Source organism: Emys orbicularis, chromosome 1 (genome assembly GCF_028017835.1).
Source record: "Emys orbicularis isolate rEmyOrb1 chromosome 1, rEmyOrb1.hap1, whole genome shotgun sequence".
NCBI lineage: Eukaryota > Metazoa > Chordata > Testudines > Emydidae > Emys > Emys orbicularis.
Genome location: NC_088683.1, coordinates 216,292,543 through 216,319,745, shown reverse-complemented (window position 1 = coordinate 216,319,745; position 27,203 = coordinate 216,292,543). Strand labels below are relative to the sequence as shown.

General features: G+C 44.5%; 1 protein-coding gene across 1 annotated transcript in view; it reads right to left on the bottom strand.

Moving 5' to 3' along the window:
- CFAP47 (cilia and flagella associated protein 47) overlaps positions 1-27,203 on the bottom strand; it is a 704,026-nt gene that overhangs the window by 497,023 nt on the left and 179,800 nt on the right. Inside the window, exons 31-33 of the mRNA XM_065423211.1 lie at positions 19,303-19,396; positions 11,197-11,337; positions 3,941-4,136 (exon numbers count right to left, since the gene is read on the bottom strand). Coding sequence (XP_065279283.1) covers positions 3,941-4,136; positions 11,197-11,337; positions 19,303-19,396 — 431 coding nt within the window. The remainder of the gene's footprint in view (positions 1-3,940; positions 4,137-11,196; positions 11,338-19,302; positions 19,397-27,203) is intronic.

The following is a 27,203-nucleotide window of genomic DNA, read 5'->3' as shown; positions in this document are numbered from 1 at the left end:
TAGTATGTGATCATATAATTAAAGATTGTATCATATTGCATACAAATAAGGGGCAAAATTAAGGTTACACAGGCAACACGTTATATTAACCAATTTTATTATTTTGTTGAGATGACCCATAAAAACCATGAATTGAAAAAACTGGCTAGAAGCAGGTATAGTGAAAGCAGTCACCATGTAAACTTCCACATAGAAAATACATTTTATATATACATACATATATATACATATATGTGTATATGTATATAATAAAATGTATTTATATACACACACACACACACACACACAATCACTCCTGCTATTCCAGTCTGAGACTTCTCCGAAAGCAGAAAAATACTAATTATGTTAAATTGTGAGGGGATTTTGTGGTATACAAGTGTCTATAAGGAACCAGACAGAGACCATGAAACTCACTGTCACTATCTATGGCCAAATCTGAAACCAACTCTTCACAAATGAGCACATTAACCTACTGAGCCATCTGCCCCATTATGATTTAATACAAACATTTTATTTCTGAGTATCCGATTACCTAATTAAACTTGTCATCATTTTTGAGTGCCAACTCTAAACCTATTGTAAAAAGCTTTAAAACTAAATAATGGTTTAATCCTGCTTTAGAATTGAAGATAAATTGTACTAATTCATTTTTTACAAAATTTATTATACTAAGCTACAAAGTATTGCCAGGAGGCAAAAAGAATAGTTACTTACCCTACTGCAACTGTGGTTCTTCAATATGTGTTGTTCACAAGTATTCCGCTTCGGGTTTGCAATGCACCCCATGCGCTGGAGATCAGAATCTTTTGGCCAGCAGCGTCCACTGAGACGGATTCTGTGCCCTCACACCCCCCACAACTGAGGGCATAAAGAGCAAAGTGGAGACCAACTACCCCTTAGATCCTTCACCAATAAGAAATCTAGGTGTTAACTAGATTCTGTAGTAGCAAAAAAGGGGGGTTGATTGGGGATTATATATGAGAACACATCTCAAAGAACCACAGTTACTGTAGGGTAAGTAACTCTTCTCTCGTCTTCAAGTGTTTGTCCATATGTATTTTACTTCTAGTGACTCACAAGCAGTCCTGGAGGTGGATGCTCAGGCAAGTGTGCCAGAACCTTTGTAGAAGTGGGGGCGGGGGGAGGGCCAAGGCCAAAGTGCCCCCTCCCTCTTTGAGGCTGGCTGCTCCAGCAGTGAGACAGCTTCCCTCTCTTCTGGTGCCACAGCAGCCCCTGGTGGGCGAAAAGTGTAATTGCAGCATCTCCCCAGCAGAATCTATTATTTGCGGGGAGGACAGGGGGAATCTACAGGGGACATGAATTCTGCACTTACATTTCTTTTGTTAAAAAGTGAGGGGGACCCCGATTCCAGTGCCAGGGCTCAGAGTTTACTTAAATAATTAAGACAGCTCTGCCAAAGCGGGCATCTGACTTAGATGCCTCAACAAGGGAATAATGCCTTTAAAATGTATATAATGATTCCCAAGTAGCTGCCCTACAAATTTCAGAGATCAGTACATTCAAATAAGCCACAGAGGCTCAAATAGGGGTTCCATGAGGTAACATCATCCACAGAAAGATGATGATGTTGAGTTCTCAAGAAGAAGCTGGGTCTCTGACAGGGAGTCATGAGCGCAAAAGTCCTTGAGAAATCTTGTCACTATGGAGTGTGAGAAGAGTGATTGTGAAAATCAGAGCATGATATGCAGAGATTGCAGCTAAATGGACTTTCAGGAAACTAAATGCTAGGACTTTTTCCTTCAGAGATAGTATGTAGTCTAGAACCTTGGTATTGGAGCCTCAACTGGGTCCACATTGTCCTGGGCTGCCCACACAGAAAATTATTTCAAATTTTGCAGCACAGGTTTTTACGGTGGATGCCTTCCTAAACACTGCTAATATTGTTAATCCAGGCCATCAGATGTAGCAAGTGGGGTTATAGAGGCAGTGTTTCAGAATCAAGGCCAGATACTATGTCCATACAGACAGGGAGATAGATGGGAGGTTCACTGGACAATTGGAGAAGGTCTGAGAGCCAGAACTGTCTCAGCTAATATGGGGTTATCAAGATCACGGTGTCTGTCACATCTAATTTGTATTATCCTGGGGAATCACCAGAACCAGAGGGAATGCACAGAGGAGGCTCTTAGACCACAGGAGGAGGAATGCATCATTAGGGATTTCAGGTTCATGCTGCCCCTGGAACAGAAAATCTTGCAACTGGCAGTCTCTGCTAATTCAAATGGTCTATCGCCAGGTTCCCCCACACCTGGAAGATAGGGTGCAACATGGCGTCTCATAATGACCACGTAAGGTTGGATATCAGATTCTTGCTTAGTAAGTCTGACATACTCTTGTTTATTCCTGGGAGGTGAAAGGCCAGCAGGGTTACCGAATACAGTTGGCACCATTCGCAGAGTTCGATGGCTGCCTGACATAACCAGGATGAGCGTATGCCACCCTATTTGCTGATGTAATGCATTGCTGACATATTGTTTGTCATGATCTGCAGTACTGAATTCCACCATGTTGTACAAGGGGCTCTGTATTGGAGGGGAGGGGTGAACATTGGTTCAGGGGGTCTTTTGATGTATTTCAATCCAGTTTGAGGATTTTGGATGCAAGTTAAGCACTGAAAGAAATTTTAAAGACTTTCAGAGGGGCTTTTTTGAGGAAAAAGCTTGTTAGGGTTCTAGCCACTGGTAGTACACTGCTAGATTATGACTTGCTGCCACTGGCAGTAAGAAGGCATGGAAGGAGGGCCACTCCACCCTTTATGCCCTTTTATAGGAGCACGAGGAGACACAGACTGCGAACATGGTTCCAGCAGACACTACTAACTAAAAAAAAACCCCAAACACCTGGCCTCGTATGCATTGAATGCATGCACACTTAGGCTACGTCTACACTACGGGGGGGGGGGGAATCGATTTCGGATACGCAAATTCAGCTACGGGAATAGCGTAGCTGAATTTGACGTATCTGATCCAACTTACCCCGCTGTGAGGATGGTGGCAAATCGACCACCGCGGCTCTCCCGTCGACGGCGCTTACTCCTACCTGGGCTGGTGGAGTACGCGCGTCGATTCGGGGAATCGATTATCGCGTCCCGACGAGACACGATAAATCGATCTCCGAGAGATCGGTTTCTACCCGCCGATCTGGGCGGGTAGTGAAGACAAGCCCCTAGAGTGGGATCCACATTGACACACACTGAAAGAAATTATGTCTGGAAACAGGTAATGTTACCAGTGGTTGAACTGACAATTTCATCAGATCAGAGGACTAGAATTGCCTAGGCCAAAACGGTGCTACCATGATCAGAACTTCCACATCTTGTCTGAGCTTCTTTAAGACCCTTGGTATAAGGAGGATTGGCAGATAGGTACTCGTTGTCCCCAGAGTCCACAAGATGAGGCAAGTTTCTCATTGAGAACTGGGACTTACGCCCCTCTGGAGCAGAAAGTGTGACACCTTGTGTTTGTCTCTGTGGCAAATAGATTTATGATTTTGTGACCACACTTGTGAAAGTAGGTCTGGATGATGGAATCTTTATCCATCATTCCTGATCGCATGAGAACTATCTGCTCTGGTGATCTGCTAGGCTGTTTTGTAATCCATGCAGGTGCAGAGCTACTAGGGTGATCTGATGACAAATACACCAGTTCCAAAGGCAAACAGCTTCCCCACTCTGCCCTTTTTGCCCTAGGTTGAGGAGCACAAATGGCACAGGTGTGGTTCCAATGAGTACTGCTGGCCAAAGATTCCATTCGAGTGAATGGAATGTATGTGCACGATAAGTGGAATATTTATGGGCACATATTCAAAGTATGGTACTTTCAGTGACAAACTGTCACAATATCCTTAAGATATACAGAAACTGGGGCAAAAGTACTAAGGGGGGTGGGGGGAGGGGAGAATAGTCAAAGTATTGCTTCACCTTTTTGACAGTCTTTCCACACAATTTTTCTGGTTTTCTCATAATGTGTATTCAGCCAGGTAAGGAGGAGTCTTTCAGATGGAGAATATATATTACTGGATAAAGGCTCAGCATTTATTCTTGGCATGCTTTGCAGGCTTTCTGAGCTCAACAGATTACTGATAGTAAGTGATGATACACGTGCAAGGACCAACACCTGAAATCAGAAAATATATTTCATCTTTTTACTAAAAAGTATAATTACAATTCCAAGTAGAAAGAACAAAACACAAAAATACAATTATTTTTCAAACACAGAAAAACTTTCAGATTTGAAGCTATTTGGTAGATTCTAAATTAGCATAAAGGCATGTTGCATTATTGGGGCAGAGCTGCCAGTCTCCACCTTTTTAAAAATGTTTCTTTATTGTTTTCAAGAATATCATTTACAAACAGTGAACAGCATGAAATTTAACCACCTCTTCAAAACACCAACAAAAAAAAATCATGATGTATAAAAGCATGGGTATGAATTCAACCCAATGTGCTCCTAAAATTATGTAAATATAATATTAAGTCTTCCCTTCCATCTTCAAATGCACAGCAAATACACATGACATATTCACATGTATTTTCTTTGTCCAATTGCAGTTTACATTCAGCAGTGAAAAAACTCTTTCCTAAAATCTACAGTATTTTCTTTTGATATTTAGAAATGGATTCAGAATCTTGTCAATGTTATCCAATTTATCCTCTATCCAAAAAACATTATTTTATGAGATCAATGTTTATATAAATAAACCTCCACTACTCTTTCAGTTCTGTACAGTTATCCTTTTAGCAATCATTAACATAGCAGAGATTGGTTCTGATTATGCTTTAGGGACTCTTAATTCCTGAATCAAATAAAATGCAAATGGGAGGTTCTAAACATATTTTGTTTCCAATTATTTTTCAATTATTTTTGATGATTTCATCAAAAATAATTCGACCTTTTTGCATTCCCAGAATGAGTCTGTAGAATCCAATAGCAGCTAAATTACCAATAAATGTTGGAATTATTTTTTAATCCAAGTTTATAAATGCAAAGCCAATTTAATCCAGTGTTTGCAACATCTCCTTCATAGCTCATTTCATTTTTTCGGAGCCAGATTCACCGCCCAGTTTTTCTTAAAAATTCTCCTATTGACATTATTAAATACTTATATTATGGTAACACCCAAACGTCCTTGCACACAGAGATTGACGTAGTTCCTGCCTCAAAGAGTTTGTAATCTAAAGCAAGCATCCTATAGACAATGGAGGAAGGGGCAATCAAATTTTTTCATAAACACATACTATTTTTTGTTTTGTGTTAATTATCTACTTTTCCCAAATGTCTCTCAGCCTTGCAATCAGACATTGGTTACTGAGCATCTGGGGAGGGAAGGTGCTTTCCAAGCATAAGTGGCAACTTGGGGAGGAGCACAGAAGTTGGTTGCTGAGGTTGGTATCATTGACAAAGTGAACAGGATGAGGGAGAATGTGGAAAGAGAGACCAGAATAAATAAGTAGCAAGTGTCAGAGCTGGGAAGAACACTGAAGGTTAAGATAAGAAGTTTGAATCTGATATGATGGAAGAGAAGTAAGCAATGGGTTAAAATAGAGGAGTCGTGTTCAGACCCATGGGCAAAGAAGATGATCTTAGCAGGTGAGCTATGTATGAATGAGACCGGGACAACATAGATGCCATGAAGTTCAATAAGGAGGAAGTTACAGCGTTGAAGAAGGGAGATGAGGACCTGGAAGGGACAGTTTTAGCTGTCTAGATGGAAAGAAAAGCTCAGATTTTAGAAATGTCATAGATGAAGTAGGAGCAAGATTTGTATAGTGATAAAATTTTGATAGAGACACTATATATGTGGGGCAAGAAAGAGGGATGACTCCCAGGTTATGAGACTGACTGAAACGACAAACCGTGGTATAATCAATACTGAAAGCAAATGTAGGGGAGGGAAAATGGTGCAAAGGAAAAGATCAGGAATTCTGTTAAGTTTCAGGTAATGGTAAAAGGCATCCAGAGGGAAATGCTGGCAAAACAGGTAGAGATGTGAGACTGCAAAGTTTGCAGAGATTGCACAGCAGGGTTTGCACATTCCCACAAAATACAAGAGACCAGGATTTCAACTCCCTAAATTCTGAACCACCTCCACATTCCCACCAGCCTTCACACTGCACATGGAGGAGCTATGCTGCAACAGATTCCTTCAAGTATGTCTTCCTCTGATATCCCTATTCAGAGCATGCTTCATAGTGAGGAAAGGTCAGCAACATACGTTTCTTCACAGAAAAGGTTTAATTCACCCTCATGGTCCATCAACCCAAGACAGAGGAAATCAGGCTACACGCGCATGGTGGTGGCAAATTCATCTCTATATTCTACTATAGAAAGCAAATCCACTCTCAAACAATGATTGGGTTACATAAAAATAGAAGTAGGAAATTATAAGGACTAAAAGTAGTTCCTGGGATTGTGCAATATTGCTTGCAGCTTAAGTACTAACGAGCAATCAAAGGAATTATTCTAACCTTCAAGCAATCATTTCCATAAATTGCTATTTCACTTCAGCACTCAAGATCTGTTTTATTAACCCTCTTGTATTTCAAAAATATCCAGGTTGTCTGAGGTGGTGTCTTATGCATCGATGTGAAATACATGTTGTACAGTAACTGAAAAAGCAGAATGGGTGGTGCTTCATTGTGGGAACTCAGCTGTGTTTTTTCTATACATTAGTTACGTCTCATCTCTGGAATAGCCAGTCTGTCTGGCTTTCTAACTATACTGTAATTGAAGGTGCTTGAGATAAGAAATATATTTCTAGAATCCAAAGACCTTCTTTGAATGCAAAGATCTTCTTTTGCTATGGAATAATCAAAAATCTTTATGGGCCTGTGATGGGGTGTCCAGGACCAGCTCTAGGCACCAGGAAACCAAGCACTTGGGGCAGCACAATTTCAGGGGCGGCATTCCGGCTTCGGCAGTTGTGCTCTCTGAGGTTGGGTTGGTTTTTTTTTTTTTTTTTTTTGCTTGAGGCGGCAAAAAACCTACAGCCGGCCCTGGGGGTGTCCACCCCACATCAGGCTTGAAGGGGTTAAGGTGGCCACATGGGCCAATTAACTCCCCAGGCTGCACCTGGAGGAGGAGCCAGGGAGCAGGGATTAATTAGACGAAGCTCAGCTGGATGAGAACAGGAGGGGACTGTATAAAGTCCAGAAGCTGAGAGCAGCGAGGGCTGCAGGGAAGTAGTATGCAGTCACTCCCTGGGAGAAGGGAGGTGTGTTTGGAGCAATAGAGGTAGGTAGCCTACAGTTACTCCTTGGGAGGAGGAAACTTGGGGTGGCAAACCCAGAGAAGGGAAGAGCCAGAGGTAGGAAAGGCTCAGGGGAAAAGCAGCAAGGCACGGGATAGTACAGACCTTGTCTACTGAGGAGAGGGTCCCTGAGCTAGAACCCCAAAAAGAGGGTGGGCCTGGGTTCCCCTACCAGCCACTGGAGAAGTGACACAGACCATGCAGTGGAGAGCAGAATGTCTAGGACAGTTTTCCCCAACAGACTTTGATATCCAGGAAGGGGGAAAACATGCATAGTGACCTGGCCAGAGGGCCAAGTCATGAAGAGAAAGCTGTAGCTCCTGGTGCGAAAGGGGCCGCAGGGTGAGAGAAGAAAACAAGTGGAGAGACCACCAGAAGAGGGCACAAGCACCTGGAAGGAGCAAATCCCCAGAGCAGCCAGGAAGAGGTGCCCTACCAGCGAGTGGCCCCTGTGACAGGCCCTTTTCCTGCATTTAGTTATAAGGTACTTGTATAGCACTCTCATCGTAGTATCTCAGAGCCTCACAATCTTTAATGTATTATTTCAAAACATCCCTGTATGGTAGAAAAGCACTGTTGTTCCCCTCTTACGGTTGGGGAACAGAGGTACATATGTCTATATGGGATGGAAAGCCAGGGTGAGAATCTACAGTGCACTAGCTTGCCACGCAGTAACAACATCCTGTGTGGACACTGCTACAGTGCACTAAAATTTCCGTAGGGGTCTTTTACATCAGCAGACAGTCAGGATCTGCAGAGCCTGTAGGAGGGGTCTTGTCATATAACTTATAAAAAGATCTGTGGTTTAAACTTTATATCTCTGGTCTCACGCCAGGTTCCTGAAGTACAGAGGCTGCAGCATACTCACAAGGAAGACACTCTTGGCTGCCTAACTGTGATAGAAAGCATGACAAGCATAGGGGACAGCCATGATGGACTGTCCCTAAGTGAAACAAACATCACAGGAGGAACCCCAAGCCTCAGAAGGTCTTGACAGGGAGAACAGTATATAACTGTGTTTTAGCTGCCAATTTTGATGAGAGAAACCCATACTGGCAATGAGAATGGGAATGATGCTGGGTAGAGCATATTTGCTCAGATGAGGAAAAATTTAGTCAGCAATGAACCTGGAACTGAGAGAAGAGTTGGCATCAATCATGACACACTCCAGGTTTAAAAAAAAACGTGAAGAGATATCCATGTCAAAGCACGTGTTAATTTTATCACTGATTATCCTAAGGATGCTGAGTACTTGATGTTTCAGAGTAGTGTTTACATGGCATCACACACTCGGAACTCTTCAAGACTGAAAACTGAAGTGCTTCTGGATATGCAGTGTGCTTTCTTCTTTCTTTAGGAACTTGGATAGAGAGTAACAGGGCTGACAAGAACACCATCCATTCAGTTGTAGATGTAGTATTCAGGGAGGAATGCTTGACACCAAAGCACTCTCCAGGAAAAGCAGCTTTGTTTGATCAGAATGGAAATAACTCTGCCTTTCAGGGGCTGTTTATGCCCGGATATAGTATGCACAAGTGATTATTCATTTTTAACAGACATTTTAGATGAACATTTCTTCAAAAACATGAACTCTTCATTTCAGAATCCAAGATGAAGAATTATCTAGAATAGTAAGTCAACCAACCCCAACCACTCTACCTTTTTTAAACCAACAAAGCATTTTATGATTACTAATGTGTAGGGCCCTACCAAATTCAGTCCATTTTGGTCAATCTTACATCTGGGGGGTTTAAAATCAGTCAATTTCACATTTTCAGATGTTTACGTCTGAAATTTCACAGTGTTGTAACTGTGGGGGTCCCAATCCAAAAGGCAGTCAGGGTGGGAAGGCCACAAGGCTATTGTAGAGGGGTTGTGGGACTGCCACACTTACTTCTGCCCTGCTGCTGGCAGGGTGCTGCCTTCAGAGCTGGGCAGCCAGAGAGGAAGGCTGCTGGCCCAGCGCCCAACTCTAAAGCCAGGACCACCACCAGACACAGTGCAAAAGTGAGGGTTGCAGGGTATGGCGGGTGGTTACCATATGTCTGGTTTTCCTGTGAGTCTCCAGCCCAAGTGGGGGGCTCACAGCTCCGGGCCACAGCCTCCCCACGTGGGTTGGGGGGTAACAGCTCCAGTCGCAGCCTCCCCATGCAGTGGGCTGGGGGATTTAACAGCTCCAGCTACCAAGCTTCCTGAAGCCAGGAGAGATCCTGGAGGTGGGTCTGATCCACCCCAGGAGCGGCCCCTGCAGGGGAAGAGGAAGTCTTGTCCTTCCTCAGCCCCAGCCGGGATGAGCAGCTGGAGCCCTGCACAGGGTAGGAGCCCCTGGCTGCATACCAGATTTCACAGGGGAGATTGGATTTCATGATCCATGATGCATTTTTCACAGCTTTGAATTTGGTAGCTTTTGCACATTAGTAGGGCCCTAACTATATAATCTGTTAAAAGTATAGTATACTTCTAACTAATGCTCACATTATAAACAGACACCCTTTCTGCTTGCAAAATAGGAAACATTTACACATTTAAGTCCTCCCACTGTATTTAAGTCTGTTAGCAACCACATTTAATTGCATTAACAATTAATTGTACTCCAAAAATCTAAGCGACTGTGGGTCCTTTAAACCACTGACCCTAAGGGTATGTCTATACCGCAAAAAAAAAAAAAAAAAAAAAAAAAAAAAAAGATGTTCTTAACTCTGGTTAGCTAACTTAAGTTAAAATAGCAGTGAAGACATAGCAACTTGGATTAGCAGTTCAAATTTAACCTCAGGCTCCCCTGTAAACTTTAACTCCAGCTGCTAACCCAAGTTAAAAGCCAAGTTTCCACATTTTCACTGCTATTTTAATCCATGTTAGCTAACCCATGTTAAGAACACTTTATTTTTTTTTATTTTTTTGCAAATACCTTTATAGACATAACCTAAAAGAAAAGAAATCTTGAACCTCCTAATATGTCAGCATTTCCAGATCCAAAACTGGCAGAAAAAATAAAATGAAATAAGTGGTGTGTGCATGCCTTCCTCTAAAGATAGTGTTTTGGCATGTTCATGCATATGTCTGGACACATGACCCTGTGCTAATGATCCTAGATCAGTGTAACTATAACTGGTTATAAAACATTTTTAAAGCATTATGTTTCATAGACTGTTACCAGTTAATACGAAATGAATTGGATAGTCAGTGTATATTTTTCGTGATTATCTAGGGGCAGAGATGTTATTTTTCATTTCTAATTAGCAGTAGTGAGTATGTTAAAACTGAAATACACTCCAAAAATAAAATTCTGAACACCACAAAAAAAAAAAAAAAAATAAAGGTATGTCAAAGAACAACATATTTTTGGTGCAACAGGTTCCTGTTATTTTTTCTGGCATATCTATGTTTCAATATTGTGGGAGTAAGTCCTAAAATATTTAAGTCACAGGACCAGTAAAAAACTAAATTATATATATTTTTTGTAGCTGTGAAGCTGAATAGGATTCATTCCTTTTTCTGTTAGCTACTGAAGAGAATGATATTTAACAACACCATGTTTTTTCCCTTTAACACCCTTGCAGCTTTTTGCTCTCATGTTGTCGTCTGGTTAAATTAATCTTCACAGTTTAGGGTCCAACCTTTCCTCAGAACATGCCTGAACTCCATTACTGTCCTTTGGAATTACACATGCATATCTGGGAAATCATTTCCATGTCAAGAAATAGGAGCATAATTTCAGCTACGGACCATGTAATTTACAAATTAAAAAAAACTGAAAATATATCTTAGCTAAGCAGATTAATTCTTTTGCCATTTGTTAAAACATTTGGGGTATTCGAAGGAAAGAATTACTCTATTCAATCTCACCTTGTTTGAAATCTTCCTGTAATATTTGCAAATATCATTTAAAAGCTTAGTACTATAAGATATTACATGTCTGCAATGTACCTTGTATACCTGGAGTAGTACATCGGTCCATACACGTTTGCTCATGGTCTCGAATACATTGTCATCCAAAACAAAGAGACTCTTATTGTTAAAAATTTCAGAGTTCTTCATGTTAGCTTTTTGCAGCTCAGTCATCTGAACCTTCAGATAAAGGACAATGAGATTTATATTTTATCTTAAACTATGACATCTATAGGGTATGCTAACCGTGAGTAACAGCCACTACTGGCTTTTAAAAGTTTGTCAGGTAAACAATTGCTTTTTCTAATAGCATTACATAATTAGTGGATAAAGAAAAAGCAGTCCATGCAGTATATTAGAAATTTGCTAAAAGATATAATGCTGTTTCTCACAGAATCTTAGTTACAAAATTTTAGCTGCCTGCGGTGAGAACACGATGGAGTGAAAACTCACTGGAGAACCAAAAGCAAAGCATAATGATAAATGGCAACGCACATCTAGTGCATTTCCACAGTGATAAGTGTTAGGACCATTAAACATCTTTATTAAAGTTCTGAAAGGGGGAGTAAACAAATACTAGGAGTGGCAAATACCAGTGAGTATAGGGAAGTAATACAAAGGTACCTAAAGGGATTAAAAACATGGAGAGAAATGAATGTATGATTTAACCTGAAAAAAATAAAAACTAACAGATTTAGGGAAAAAGAATCACACATACAGATATTAAATGGGAGGGAGAAACCTTAAAAGCAGCAATGCTGACAGAGACTTAGAAGTATACTTATTGCCTGTTTAATTTTGAATATAGCAGCAAAAAGAGTGACTACAAGTTTGGACTGAAAATGCCCAGGCATCACACCATAAACTGGGATGGATGGGCGTGTAAATGGGCTCTGCTTGCATGTTTTTTGTGTGGCTCTCCTTGGAATGCCAAATTCATTCCTAGGCATCAGAAAGAGACTGAGTGACAAAACTGGACTTAGTCTGGAAAAAAACTACAAAAGTATTAGGGAATGAGAGAGTGACTTACGGGGAAAGAACAGAAACATTTAATATGTATACTATTTGGCTAAGAGATAATAGTCTACAACAACATATTTGAAGCAAGGGTCACATTGGGGAAAAAAACATGATGGTTCTCTTCTAAACTCTACCTACAAAATAGGCTCCATCAATATATGAATCGCCAAAACAAGATATTGCTCCCAGTAGATTGTGCAGATGTTCAACAATATCGTATTGCCACGTGGCTCCCTAGGCTACTTGAGCTTGACACCCCCTCAGTGGGATTTAAATATGGCCATGACTCTGCTGGGTTCATTGGATTTACTTCCTTTTGGACTGGGGTCGGATGGGAGGAAGGGGAAGAGCTGTATCTCATAATCTGGTATTTGAGATGCTAAAATGAAACATCACTCTCAGTAAATTGTGCGGATCTGTGATTCTCTCTCTCCTTTCTACATGACGGATCAAATTGCTAACAATGCTGACATTTAAGTTCTCATAATTGGATATCTGAGTAATCACCTCACTGAGATGAATGGGGCAGGTCACACCTCTCAGGGCCATTGTTCCAGGCTCTCGGCAGATTCATCGCCGCATCATTAGACTTTGTTCATATTTTTGAAATTTCCTTTGCAACAATAATATCTAGAGACTTATTGTTTTTAAATTAATGCTGAGATCTGGAGAGCAAGACAACAGCGTCAGGGAGGTGCCTGAATGGCATATGGTTATGTAGTGGCTGTTTCTGAACCCTGTTTAGAAAGGTGTAAAGGGGAAGTCAGGAAGCAAATTAGCTAGGGTGACACACAGAAATTTAACTAGGAGCAATGGAATAAAATTAAGAAAGAAAATTTAGACTAAATACCAGGAAACACTTCCTGACATTGAGATTTTTTTAGGCTGTTGTGGGTTCTCAAAGGAAGTGGAAGAAGCATTGCTTGGGATATTTAAATCTAAGGCCTGGTCTACATTAGGAGTTTATGTCGAATTTAGCGCCGTTACATCGAATTAAGTATGCACCCGTCCACACCACGAAGCTATTTAGTTCGACATTGAGGTCTCTTAAATTCGACTTCTGTACTCCTCCCCAACGAGGGAAGTAGCGCTAAATTCAACATGGCCATGTCGAATTAGGCTAGGTGTGGATGGAAATCGACGGTAATAGCTCCAGGAGCTATCCCACAGTGCACCACTCTGTGGACGCTCTGGACAGCAGTCCGAGCTCGGATGCTCTGACCAGCCACACAGGAAAAGCCCCGGGAAAATTTGAATTCCTTTTCCTGTCTGGGCAGTTTGAATCTCATTTCCTGTTTGGACATCGTGGCGAGCTCAGCAGCACTGGCAACGATGCAGAGCTCTCCAGCAGAGATGGCCATGCAATCTCAGAATAGAAAGAGGGCCCCAGCATGGACTGATCGGGAAGTCTTGGATCTGATCGCTGTGTGGGGCGATGAGTCCATGCTTTCCGAGCTGCGATCGAAAAAACGGAATGCAAAGATCTATGAGAAGATCTCTAAAGCCATGGCAGAGAGAGGATACAGCTGGGATGCAACGCAGTGCCGTGTGAAAATCAAGGAGCTGAGACAAGGCTACCAGAAGACCAAAGAGGCAAACGGACGCTCCGGATCCCAGCCACAGACATCCCGTTTCTACGAGGCACTGCATTCCATCCTAGGTGCGGACGCCACCACTACCCCACCACTGACCGTGGACTCTGAGGATGGGATATTGTCGACGGCCGCTTCCTCGGACATGTTAGCGGACGGGGAAGATGAGGAAGGAGATGAGGAGGACGAGGCAGTCGACAGCGCTTACAACGCTGATTTCCCCGACAGCCAGGATCTCTTCATCACCCTTACAGAGATCCCCTACCAACCGTCCCCAGCCGTTAACCCGGACACAGAATCAGGGGAAGGATCAGCCAGTAAGTGTTTTAAACATGTAAACATTTATTTTTAACAGAACAGGAATATTAATAATAACAACAATGGGTTTTTCATGATTAGTTTGCCCTAGGCGCTTAACGTTTCAGTCCTTGGCAGTGCAACTACTGAAAAAAAATCTAACAATGTCCGGTTTAGCATGATTGTTCTGCCCTAGCCACTCTACTGTTTAGTCCCTGCCAGTGCAGCTACAGTAAAATGCGGTCTATATGTCCGGGGATAGAGCTGAAATCCTCCAGGGACATCTCCACGAAGCTCTCCTGGAGGTAATTGGAAAGCCTTTGCATGAGGTTCCTTGGGAGAGCGGACTTATTGGGTCCTCCGTAGTAGGAAATGTTTCCGCGCCAGGAGACAAGCAAGTACTCGGGAATCATTGCCTTGCAGAGCATGGCGGCATACGGCCCTGGTCTTTGCAGGCTTTCCCGAAGCATCCTTTCTTTCTCCGTCTCTGAAATCCTCATCAGAGTGATGTCGCTCATGGTGACCTGCTTTGAATTAGGTAGGGGAATGTTAGTATTGGGACTGCTTGCCTGTTCCTTTACAGAACTGTAACCGGCGGCTTACAGCCACGCGGTGGAGGCGGGAGGGGGCAGCATACAGGGATCTTTCCCTGGGACAGCCGCGAGGGGGTGGGACAGGGGCAGAGTTCATGCTTGCCGGATTGCCGGCAGCAGGGACTGGCATTGCTTTCAACGTGAAAGGAGGCCAGTGCTATTATTAAAGTTTTAAGCAGCCACAAGTCTACGGCTTACCATGTCAGCCTGCTACACAAATTCCGGTGTCCTGCCCCGCTTCTCTGATCTGCACTGGAAGACCTCAGGCACTGAATGCGAAGGCCGAAAATTCGACCTTGTCCTGAGTGCGCATGTGATAGGTGCTGTGCATGGTCTAGTTCACAGAGAAAGACTATGTTCTTTGTTCACCCAAAAATTTATCTTTCTGAGGAATTCACTCCCTTTTTCCCATCCCACAGCTGCGACTGTCTCCCGACCTAGCCTGGCATCACACTCCCAGAGGCTAGCGCAGATTAGGCGTAGGAAGAAGAGGACACGGGGGGACATGTTCTCGGAACTTATGGGCTGCTCCCGAGCCCAGGCAGCCCAGCAGACCCAGTGGAGGGAGAACTTGTCCCAAATGCACCGATCAGACATGGAACGGGAGGAGAGGTGGCGGCAGGAAGACCAGCAGGCGACTCAAACGCTGCTTGGACTAATGAGGGAGCAAACGGACACGCTCCGGCGCCTTGTGGATGTTCTGCAGGACCGGAGGCAGGAGGACAGAGCCCCGCTGCAGTCTATCTGTAACCGCCCTCCCCCGCCACCAAGTCCCATACCCCCCTCACCCAAAGTCCCAAGAAGGAGGGGCGGCAGAGTCCGTGAAAACTCTCACTCCACCCCTGCAGACTGCTCAAGTACCAGAAGGCTCTCATTCCCCAAAATTTGATAAATCCTTTCCTTCCCGCCTCACCCAAGCCCCTGTCCAAGTTTCATCCCCAGTTTCATGTGTAGTTGCTAATAAAAAATACGTTTCTGTTAATTACTGTTGCCATCATGTTCTTTTAGAGGAGAGTCTGTCTGAAGGGGGGGAAGGGGGTAGGTAATTGGACAGGACAGTCACCTTTACCAGGGTACAGAGGCGGGGGCAGGTTCAGCAGCAGGGCACACACACATTGCAGTCACTAGTTACCCTGGTCAGTCTGGGAGGTGGTTTTCATGTTCTGTGTGTGTGTGGGGGAGGGGCTCTGTGACTTTGTGGCAGGGGAGGGCAGTTAGAGATCTTATGCAGCGGTCCTTATCCTGGATCACAGAGCCACGCAGCAGGGGATCTGTAACCGTCCTCCCCCTGCCACAAAGTCACATAGCCCCCACACTCAGGCTACATCCTCACTACAGGGGGGGGTCGATTTAAGATACGCAAATTCAGCTACGCGAATAGCGTAGCTGAATTCGACGTATCGGATCCAACTTACCCTGTTGTGAGGACGGCGGCAAAATCGACTGCCGCGGCTCCCAGTCGACGGCGCTTACTCCCACCTCCGCTGGTGGAGTAAGCGCGTCGATTCGGGGATCGATTGTCGCGTCCTGACGAGACGCGATAAGTCGATCCCCAAGAGATCGATTTCTACCCGCCGATTCAGGCGGGTAGTGTAGACCTAGCCTCAGAGTTTAGAAGCGTCCTTTGCATCACTACACTACACCCGCTCCCCACCGCAGTCTGTGTCCCAGGTTCAACACTTTCCCACGAAAACAGTAATAAAGAAAACGGTGTTCATTAACAAAATTCAAGTGATTTTATTTTTAAACGTGTGTTGGAAGGGGGGGAACGAGGTATGTAACTGGAGAGGATAGTGAATATTTACTTGGTAAAGAAACGGGGGCAGGTTCAGCTTCTCTGTACACAAACTTAATAGTCACAGGTTACCCTGCTCACTCAGGAACCTAGCTTTCAAAGCCTCCCGGATGCACAGCACGTCCCGCTGGGCTCTTCTAATCGCCCGGCTGTCTGGCTGGGCGTAATCAGCAGCCAGGCTATTTGCCTCAACCTCCCACCCCACCATAAAGGTCTCCCCCTTGCTCTCACACAGATTGTGGAGCACACAGCAAGCTGCAATAACAATGGGGATATTGGTTTCGCTGAGATCACAGCGAGTCAGTAAGGTTCTCCATCTCCCCTTGAGACGGCCAAAAGCACACTCCATCACCATTCTGCACTTGCTCAGCCGGTAGTTGAAGAGTTCTTTTTCAGTGTCCAGGGCGCCAGTATAGGGCTTCATGAGCCAGGGCATTAGCGGGTAGGCTGGGTCCCCGAGGATGACTATAGGCATCTCCACATCCCCAACAGTTATTTTGTGGTCCGGGAAGTAAATACCTTCTTGCAGCCGTCTAAACAGACCAGAGTTCCTGAAAACACGAGCGTCATGAACCTTGCCCGGCCATCCGACGTTGATGTTTGTAAAACGTCCCCGATGGTCCACCAGTGCTTGGAGCACCATTGAAAAGTAGCCCTTTCGGTTAATGTACTGGCTGGCCTGGTGGTCCGGTCCCAGGATAGGGATGTGAGTTCCATCTATAGCCCCACCGCAGTTTGGGAATCCCATCGCGGCGAAGCCATCTATGATGACCTGCGCGTTTCCCAGGGTCACTACCTTTGATAGCAGTAGCTCAACGATTGCGTTGGCTACTTGCATGACAACAACCCCCACGGTAGATTTGCCCACGCCAAAGTGGTTCGCGACTGACCGGTAGCTGTCTGGCGTTGCAAGCTTCCAGAGGGCTATGGCCACTCGCTTCTGGACACTCAGGGCTGCTCGCATCCGGGTGTCATTGCGCTTCAGGGCAGGGGACAGCAACTCACAAAGTTCCAGGAAAGTCCCCTTCCTCATGTGAAAGTTTCGCAGCCACTGTGATTCATCCCAGACCTGCAGCACTATGCGGTCCCACCAGTCCGTGCTTGTTTCCCGGGCCCAGAATCGCCGTTCCAAAACATCAACATGACCCATTGCCACCATGATGTCCTCGGCACGGGGTACCGTGCTTTCTGACAGGTCTGTGCCACTCTCAGACTTCAGGTCCTCACCGCACTGCCGTAGCCTCCTCGCCCGATTTCTCAGCATCTGCCTCTGGGAAAGGTGGATGATAAGGTGCGAGGTGTTGACAACGGCCATAACTGCAGCGATGGTCGCAGCGGGCTCCATGCTCGCAGTGCTGTGGCGTCCGCGCTGTCACTGACCAGAGAAGTGCGCGAACTGATTTCCCGCCGGCGCTTTCAGGGAGGGAGGGCGGGAGTGACGGTCAGATGACGACAGTTACCCAAAAGCACCCTTGACACATTTTTTTACCCAGAAGGCATTGGCGGCTCAACCCAGAATTCCAATGGGCAGCGGGGACTGCGGGAACTGTGGGATAGCTGCCCACAGTGCACCGCTTCCAATGTCGACGCTTGCCCCGTTAGTGTGGACTAACAAAGTCGAATTACTGTCCTTAGTGTGGACACACACGTTCGACTTTGTAATATCGATTCCACATATTCGATTTAAGTAAAATCGAACTACTCTCGTAGTGTAGACATACCCTAAGTGGGACAAAACATTAAATGTGCACACAAACTGCAAGCAACAATCTTGCATCAGCAGGCAATGGGCTAGATTATTTAACAAGCCCCTCTTTTCCATCACTCCTGTACTTCTATGAAGTAATTGCTCTCAGCATTTGTCTAGCCAAAAGTGTAACTTGCATTCAGTCTGTACTGTACAAGTCTTAGCTCCCGCTGTTTCCCCGAGTTCTTGTTTGACAGATTTCCCACTCTTCTTCTGCTCAGTAAATTTTACTCACTTTGTTCTACTGCTCTTCCCTACCACACACAACTCAAGTTTTGACTGTCAACCTCTATTGAAGTCTCCAGTTTTAAGGGTTTTCATGGCTACGTTCTTTACAAAAATATTAGGATGATGGCATCATGAGGTTGGCAAAATGTTCCAGATCAATCAGGTCTTTCAACCCACTGATTGGCAAGGGTTATATTTGAAACTAAGGTGGCAAATTAAAACTTAATAAAAGGAAATACTTTTTCACACAACTGCAACAAGTAGCCTGTGGAACTCATTGGAAAACAGAGGTAAAGAGCTTAGGAGGATACAAAAGGTGGTTAGATTGATTAACAAGAATATCGAGAATTATAACTGTAAATTTTTAAAAACATAAGTTTTTGGAAGAGACATAAACCCTTGTGTTTCATGTCTTAAGTTTACCTTTAATTTTTGGGAACTAGAAGAAAACTTTTCCTAAGGGTAGGTCATCCTATAACTGTCTATTGCACGGTTTCTTGAAAATTCCTCTCAAACACTGGGAACTGGTCACTATGAGTAACAGGATATGAGACTAGAAGGACCACTGGTCTGATCCAGTATGAGAATTACTATGTTCCTATTTTTTTTACAAAGGAAATGTTTTAAAAAAAAATCTACTAAGTAGTTTTTAGAAAAACACAGCTCCACCTCCTACACATGTGTGGGACTGATTGCACTAAATACCAAACTACAGCTCTGATCCTACTAAGGCTTATGCACATGCTTAATTTTACACACTGCAAATAATCTCACTCATTTCAGTGGGACTGCTCACAGTGCAAAAAGTTAAGCATGAACATAAGTCTTTGCAGGATAAAGGACCAAGTATGTAGGCTATTTTAGAACAATTACCTTCAATGCGATTTGCAATCCAATCCATTTCTTATATTCATCAGGTTCAAGCAGAAATTCAGGCATAACATGAGGAAGGCATGCTCCTTGGCTTCTGAAATAATACAAAAACAAAAATAAGTAGACAGGAAAGATCATTTTTAAAGACAGCCCCTAATTTCACACCCACAGTTTTGTACAGGCTATCTAACTGTAGGTGAAAACCAATAGCTACAATCAACTTAGGGCACAAACAACAGAATGCAGACATCTGACCAAGTATGATTTCTGTGTTCAGTCGCAGATATTCAGATTTTGAACTATCATTTGCTACTGCAATTGATTGAGAGTACTAAATCAGAGGTGGGGTTGAGACCCAACAAGCATTGCTAGTTTTGAAGAAGCCTGTTTCTGGAAAAATGGCCAAAGAGCCTTAGGGTACGTCTATACTTACCCGCTGCTTCGGCGGCAAGCAATCGATCTTCTGGGATCGATTTATCGCGTCTTGTCTAGACGCGATAAATCGATCCCGGAAGTGCTCGCCGTCGACGCCGGTAATCCTGCTCTGCGAGAGGAGCAGGCGGAGTTGACGGGGGAGCCTGCCTGCCGCGCGTGGACCCGCGGTAAGTACCTTTAAGTTCGAACTAAGATACTTCGACTTCAGCTACGTTATTCACGTAGCTGAAGTTGCGTATCTTAGTTCGAACTGGGGTCTTAGTGTGGACCAGCCCTTAGAAGTCTTTTTGCCAATAGGCTTTGCATAACGGTTTTTTAGTTCCTATGAAAGGAGATTACTTTTATAGATGATGTTCTTCAAGATGTGTAGTCCATATACATAGTCCACAGTTGGTGAGTGCACATCCAGTGTGCACACGACAGACAACTTTCTGGTCAGCAATATCCACTAGGGCAGTGTATGTGCCCTTCCTCTCTTTGTGCGTTCCAGTGAGAATATAAACGGTGGAGCCTCCTTGTCACACCCTCCCCACTATGAGAGCCTGTGATGTCAAGACTCAAAAATAAATAGTGGGGATGGAGGGTGCTTTGTGGAATATGTATAAGGCCTACACATCTCAAAGACCATCAGTTACTGTAAAGGTAAGTAACCTCTATTTCTTCTCCCAGTGCTACTCTGTATACATATTCCACCGTTGGTGACTCCCAAGCCCTCACTGGAGGTGGATATGAGGAGTGTCTGAGAGTACGGACTGCAGCATAGACCTTCCAAATCTAGCATTGTCCCTGGTTGCTTGCACCAATGCATTGTGCTTCATAAACATCTGTATGAATGACCAAATTCCTGCGCTGCAAATATCCTGGATTAGCAGTTTTGCTAGTGAGGCTACTGGGGTAAACTGAGCCCTGGTGGAGTGGACCATCACCCTGCCTGACACCTGCCTCCCCTAGCCAATAGCAAGTCTTGACCCATTGGACAATCCAGTTCTATAGCAAAAAGAACAGGAGTACTTGTGGCACCTTAGAGACTAACAAATTTATTTGAGCATAAGCTTTCGTGGGCTACAGCTCACTTCATTGGATGCATAGAATGGAACATACAGTAAGAAGATATTTATACATACAGAGAACATGAAAAGGTGGAAGTAGCCATACCAACTGTAAGAGGCTAATTAATTAAGAGAAGCTATTAACAGCAGGGGAGAAAAACTTTTGAAGTGATAATCAAGATGGCCCATTTCGGACAGTTGACATGAAGGTATGAGGATACTTTAACATGGGGAAATAGATTCAATTAGTGTAATGACCGAGCTATTCCCAGTCTCTGTTCAAACCTAAGTTAATGGTATCTAGTTTGCATATTAATTCAAGTTCAGCAGCTTCTAGTTGGAGTCTGTTTTTGAAGCTTTTCTGTTGCAAAATTGCCACCTTAACGTCTGTCACTGACTGATTAGAGAGGTTGAAGTGTTCTCCTACTGGTTTTTGAATGTTATGATTCCTGATGTCAGATTTGTGTCCGTTTATATAGCATATAGTCCGTTCTATAGCATTTGTGTAGACACAGCCTGTCTTACATAGAAACAATCAAAGGGCAGGAACAGCCTGGTAGACTTCCTGAAGGATTTCATTCTGTCAAAGCAGAACAATCTAGCTCTGCACACCTCCAGCATGTTCAACGTTTGCTCTGCTCTCCCAGCATGAGGCATTGAGAAGAATACAGGTAGGTAGATTACCTCAATGACATGGAATTTGGACACCATCTTAGAAAGAAGTCTGGCAGGTGTCCTCATGGATACTCTGTCCTTGTATATGACTGTATAGGGTGGCTCTGCCATTAATGCTTACAGCTCCCCAATTCTCCTGGTCGATGTGAATGACAAGAGAAAGGCAGCGTACCTGAAGAGATAGGGCAGGGAGCCTATAACAATACACTCAAAGGGAGTCTCCATCAGTTTTGAGAGGACCAGGTTAAGGTCCCATGATAGGGCTGGATCCCTGACTGGCAGATAGAGTCTCTAGAGGATTTGCAGGAACCTCTTTGCCAAAGGTGTGAGAAAATTGAGTATAGTCTAGTTGGCGGATGGATAGCTGAAATAGCCATAACAAGCCCAACGAAAGAGCAGAGTGCTTCTGTTGCAACAAGTAATCAAAAATCTCTTGGTCCCCAGAATTCATGGAGGACAGCTGGTGTTGTCATGATCAATTTGCAAACCTTGTCCATTCAGAGAGATAGTTATACCTACTGGAATCTTCCCTACTACTAAAAAGAGCACCTTCTGGAGGTCTCACAAACAGAATCTCTCCACCAGTGTTAACCAGGGAGTATCCACACCATCTGGTGGAGTGAACTCATGCTCAGATGCAAGGTCAAGCCCCTGGTTCCAAGCCAGGGGTTCAGAAACAAGGGGTAGAGTGATCCGCTGCACTATAGAGAGGTCATGGAGGTCCCTGAACCACATCTGTTTTGACCAGAGTTGCTGGAAGATATCACTGAGGGCCCTCTGGTGCATCAACCACTCATGATTGTTACAGAAGTACCTGCTGAAGCCAGCTGCTGTCATGTCATCCACCCTGAGGAGATGGACCATTGACAGTGTAATTCCATGACCTATGGCAAAGTCCCATAGTAGGATGGCCTCCTGACATAGTGCCAGCACCTGTCCCTCCCCACCTCGCCTTTATAGACAGAAGACCGCCACTGTATTGTCCATGACCAGGATTGTGTGGAAGGAAGGCCATGCAGATCTTGTATACAGCTCTGAGCTCTAGAACACTAACATGCAAGATAGTCTCTTACAGAGACTATATGCCTTGTGCTATGAGATCGCCCATGTGAGTCCCCCACCTGAATGTGGTCCTTCAGGGCAAACTGGGACTGTACAGAACCCATTTGTGTATGTTGCCTGGGTCCTTACACCAGTCCAGTGACTGGAGGACTGCTGGAGGGAAACATACCACCTTGCACAGGTAGTGTCTTCTTGGATGGTATAGCCAAGCCTGAAGCTACTGGTAGTGGAGCCTCGTAAGTGGAGTGATGAACGTACAACCTGACAAGACCCAGTAGCATGAGGCAGGATCTTACTTGTGTTTCAGGGTAGGACTGTAGGCGGGAGCAGAGATTGTACAACTGGAACTTGCCGAGTGGTAAGTAGGCTTTCATTGCCTCTATGTTGAACATGGCCCAGGCAAACTCTATCTTCTACGTGGGGGCTAACATGGATTTCTTCTCATTTGCTAGCAGACCCAGGCATGCAAATGGCTTGGGAAAGGTCCTAACATTGGTTTGGACCTGAGGTTCCAAATGACTCATAACCAGTCAAGTTCAGGAACACCTGGATGCCCATCCTCCTGATTAAAACAGGCCACTGCGTAGAACCCAAAGGGAAAATCCAGTATAGGTAGTGATTGTTGTCCAACACCTTAGGGAGTGCTTGTACACCAGGTGTATCCCAATGTGAAAGTACACATCCTGGAAGTCGAGGGAAGCACATTAATCTTTCTGATCTAGGGAGGGGATGATTGAAGTCCGATATCAGCTGATGCCCGTCTTCTTGGGGGTGAGAAAGTACTTGGAAAAGAATCCTCTTCCGCTCTGCGGATGGAGAACCTCCTCTATCGCACCCAGAACAAGGATGCATTGAATCCCCAGTCGAAATCGCTCCCCTGGGAAAGGTCCCTGAAGATGACTGAAAAGGAAGGTGTATGGGAGGGAAGGAAGAGGAACTCTGGACTACCTCCAATACTTAGCAGTCTGAAATAATGCTGGACTAGCATGTTAGAGAAGAGACAGATAATTGCCAAGGAGGAGAAGGCAAAAATTGTGGAACACACTGTCCTTGGGCACCAATAAAATTTGCTGCCTGCCCAATTCCTAAACAGTATGGTACAACTGAGAGATGCCCTCCCCCAAGCAAACTTTCTGCTTGAGGACCTCTGTCTACAGCCCAAGCACTCAGGCAGCTTATGTTGGTAGGGCAACTGTAGCTAATAAGGTTGGGACCTAAAGTGCCTCCTCCTAGAGCCTGGGTATAGACACCCAGAGATCTGAGGGTAGCCCTAGAGTCCTTGAGGGATCTCATTGCCTCATCCGTCTTGTCATGGAACAGCTAGCAGACCATGAACAGCAGATCCTCTATAGTTGTTTGTAATTCCTTAGATACACATGCCAAGGCCAGCTACAAGAAACAGCACATCATGATCTCTGCCGCCATTGCCGTGTGTCTGCTGCATCCAGGGCCACCTGCAACACAGTTCTGGCCACCAAACATCCCTCAGCCAGGATAGTCTGGAAATCAACCCTCTATTCTTGCAGCAGCTTGTCAATAAGCCATTGTAAGGCTCACCAGTTGATGTGGCCATATTTTGACAAGACAGCCTGGTAGTTCAAGATCCTCTTTTGGAGGCTCAAGGTGGAGTAAGATTTCTGATCCATCAGGGAGAGGGGCTTCACTTCCTTATCCTTGGGCATTGACTTCTGGTGTCTTTGGAGGGTTCTTTCATTGGCTACTATTACTACCAGGGACCCTGGTATCACTTGATACCATAGAACTTTTCATATCCAATAACCAGGACCAAATACTGTCCGCCTGCTCACTTTGCCATAAGGCTTTTGCAGGTTCCAACAGTCCTTTACTGATTGTGTTGATAATCAATAATTAATGACCAATAATTTGTCAATAATCAATAGCCAATAATCAACTATTTTAATTGCTATTATATATTTAATGAGTTATGGCCTCTCGATTTTCCCTTTTGTTTAATAATACCAGACCCCCAACAAGTCAGGTTTGATTGGATTTATTAATCAAACAGTTAGTAAAAACTACACATACACAGAGGCCTATAACTACCAACAGCTGTGAAGGACCTTCCCTGTAGTTTCTGACAGCCTGTGTGCACTCTGCTAATGGTCTCACTTCCCCTATGATTTAGGGACACCTATACCCTTGTGGCCCTTATGTCTCATTCTGGTCCTTATCTATTTCCTCTTCCTGGTACGTACGACTCCTTACCTTAAATTATTGCCGAGGCTCCTTGTTCCATTGCAACTTTCCAACTGTCTCAACACCCAGTTAGTCAGTATTTATGCCCTTTTAGGGATAATTTCATCTGTTATACCGTAAAAATATATCTTACGAACAGCTTTCAAAATAGGTTAAGTGTAATGACAGTAAAATTCCATTCTTCATTATATTTATTTATGCTTAAATGCTCCCAGGCCAGCCTTGAAATCTTTCTTGACTTATCTTAAGTGTCAATAATTGGGATTGCTATACATTCCAGGACTGAAAGTGTAAGAGGAGGAGTTTGTGTGGCACATCTTAGGCCTACTCAGTGTGTCTTTCCAAGACTGCTATCTCCTGACTCATGAGATCTTGGAGTATCTTGTAGTCCATGGGAGTAGTGGCCAACTGATCTGTTGCCAGGGCACCATCAAGGGATGATGAGGCTGTGGTGGCTGGTACCCTCCTGCCTTTCACCATGAATCTGCTGCACTGGAGCCATCTGTTCCTGGCCCTGGTTCTGGGGGCACAGCACGGACAGATCCAATCTTAGGTGTGACAGTGATAGTCCTTGCCTTAAGCATGCTGAGGAGGCCACCTCAGGGTAATACTGCAGTCCCCAAGAGGCCCACATGCCACAGTCTTAAGGTGCAGGGGCCCAAACTCTCTGAAATCACTGATACATGTGCTGGGCCAGGTCAGTACCCCACTCTACCCTCAGCCACAGGTATACACCTCATCTCCCTCATCAAGATCAAAACTGCCAAGTCATGGGACCTAGCTAGGGGTGGCTGCTGGCTTTCCCAGAAGTTGGAAAATGAAAGTAAGCAGTCATCTGGGAAAGGTGGCGCCCACCCCCTAGGTGAAAGGGGAACCTGACAGGTGCCAGAAACATTGATGTCACCAGGTCCAGAAATCTGGACAGCATCACAAGCAAATGCAGCTCCAATAGCTAGGAGGGCATCCACCCTAGAGATACAGACCATGATCTGGGGTGACAGAGCCCCCTGGGTATGTGTGACAGTAAACGTATAAGTATTGGTGCTGAAGATCCCAGGGCGGTGAGTACCATAGTCAGTCTTCTACCAGGTCCTGTAGCAGCTGGTGATCATTCCAACTGCCTTGGTACCAAACAGGTGAACGCAGACACGGGTAAGGCCTCTATCACAGCTGGGTCCACTCGGTTGGTACCAGCTCCAGTGCTCAAGGAACTTTTCCTAAGTTTTGAGGCATCCTTTATGTCCAGCTGCCTGGCAGTCTTATTCAGCCTCAGAGTGAGAAGGCAGTCACCACCTCTTCTCCTTCGAAGACTTCCACTCTGAGTCCAACCTATCTCTATGCTTTCCTTGACAGAGACGCCACGGGCATGAGCAATCCCTCAGCTAGTTTCAAAGTCAATGCAGGGGCAGATTTGGACAACCTCTGGACACCTGGAACCCAGGGTCAGAGTCTGGCTCCAATCAACTGCTCCATAAGGAAAGCCCTCAGGCAGGTCTCCCTCCTGGGTCCGCTTAAAAGAGGACCTGCAGATTTCACAGCACTCTGGGACTTGCCCCTCATCAAGGAAGAACAGACGTCTCATGTATCCATTGTTCAGAGTCATATCTGCCATGGCAGCCAGCACCACTTCTCCCCACAATGTCCGCTAAAGCTGCCCTACTTTAACTAAACCAACCCTGCTCACTAATTACACTGCTCTACAGCCAAAATGCTTCTGAAATAAATGTAGTCAAACTTTACTAATTCTGGGTCACTGAGAACGAAAATGATGCTTAAAATTGTTGATTGGCTCTAGTTTTCAAGATATGCTATTGGGTCAGTATATACGACCCTTGACTTGGGAATGGCGGAGGATAAGTGAGTTATAAAGGGAAGGGATCTCAATTTAAACCAGAAATGACTAAAATACATCTTTGACTGGATCTATGAATAAATCTATGACTGGGTTTGGACAGTACTTGCTTTTTAGGTAAAACAATGAATGATGCAATCTGAAGCTGGTATTGCGTCATACATGATATGAATTGCATCATGTTATTCCTACAAGTCATGGATGATGCAAACACAACGAAGCTTACATCACTCTGCTGAACAAATTGCCCTATATCAGCTCTAGAAATCATACAGTGTCGTGCTCTCTTATTTGTCAGTGTTTGATTTTGCAAAGGGACGCATTTCTGTTTAGCCAAAGTGAGCAGAGATGCCTCGTACTTGTGTGAACAGTGCAGATAACTTCTGCTATGTTTGCGGTGAAGTGACTTTTGCATCACAAAAGCGCAGTATAACCACTATGGTTAAGAAAGCCTATCACCTTTATTTTGGCTGCAAAATTGGAGATCAGGACAAGAGGTGGGCCCCACACATATGCTGCAACACTTGTGCAACAAATCTTTGCCAGTGGTTGAACAGGAAAAGGAAATCTATGCCTTTTGCAGTGCCAATGATTTGGAGAGAGCCAACAGA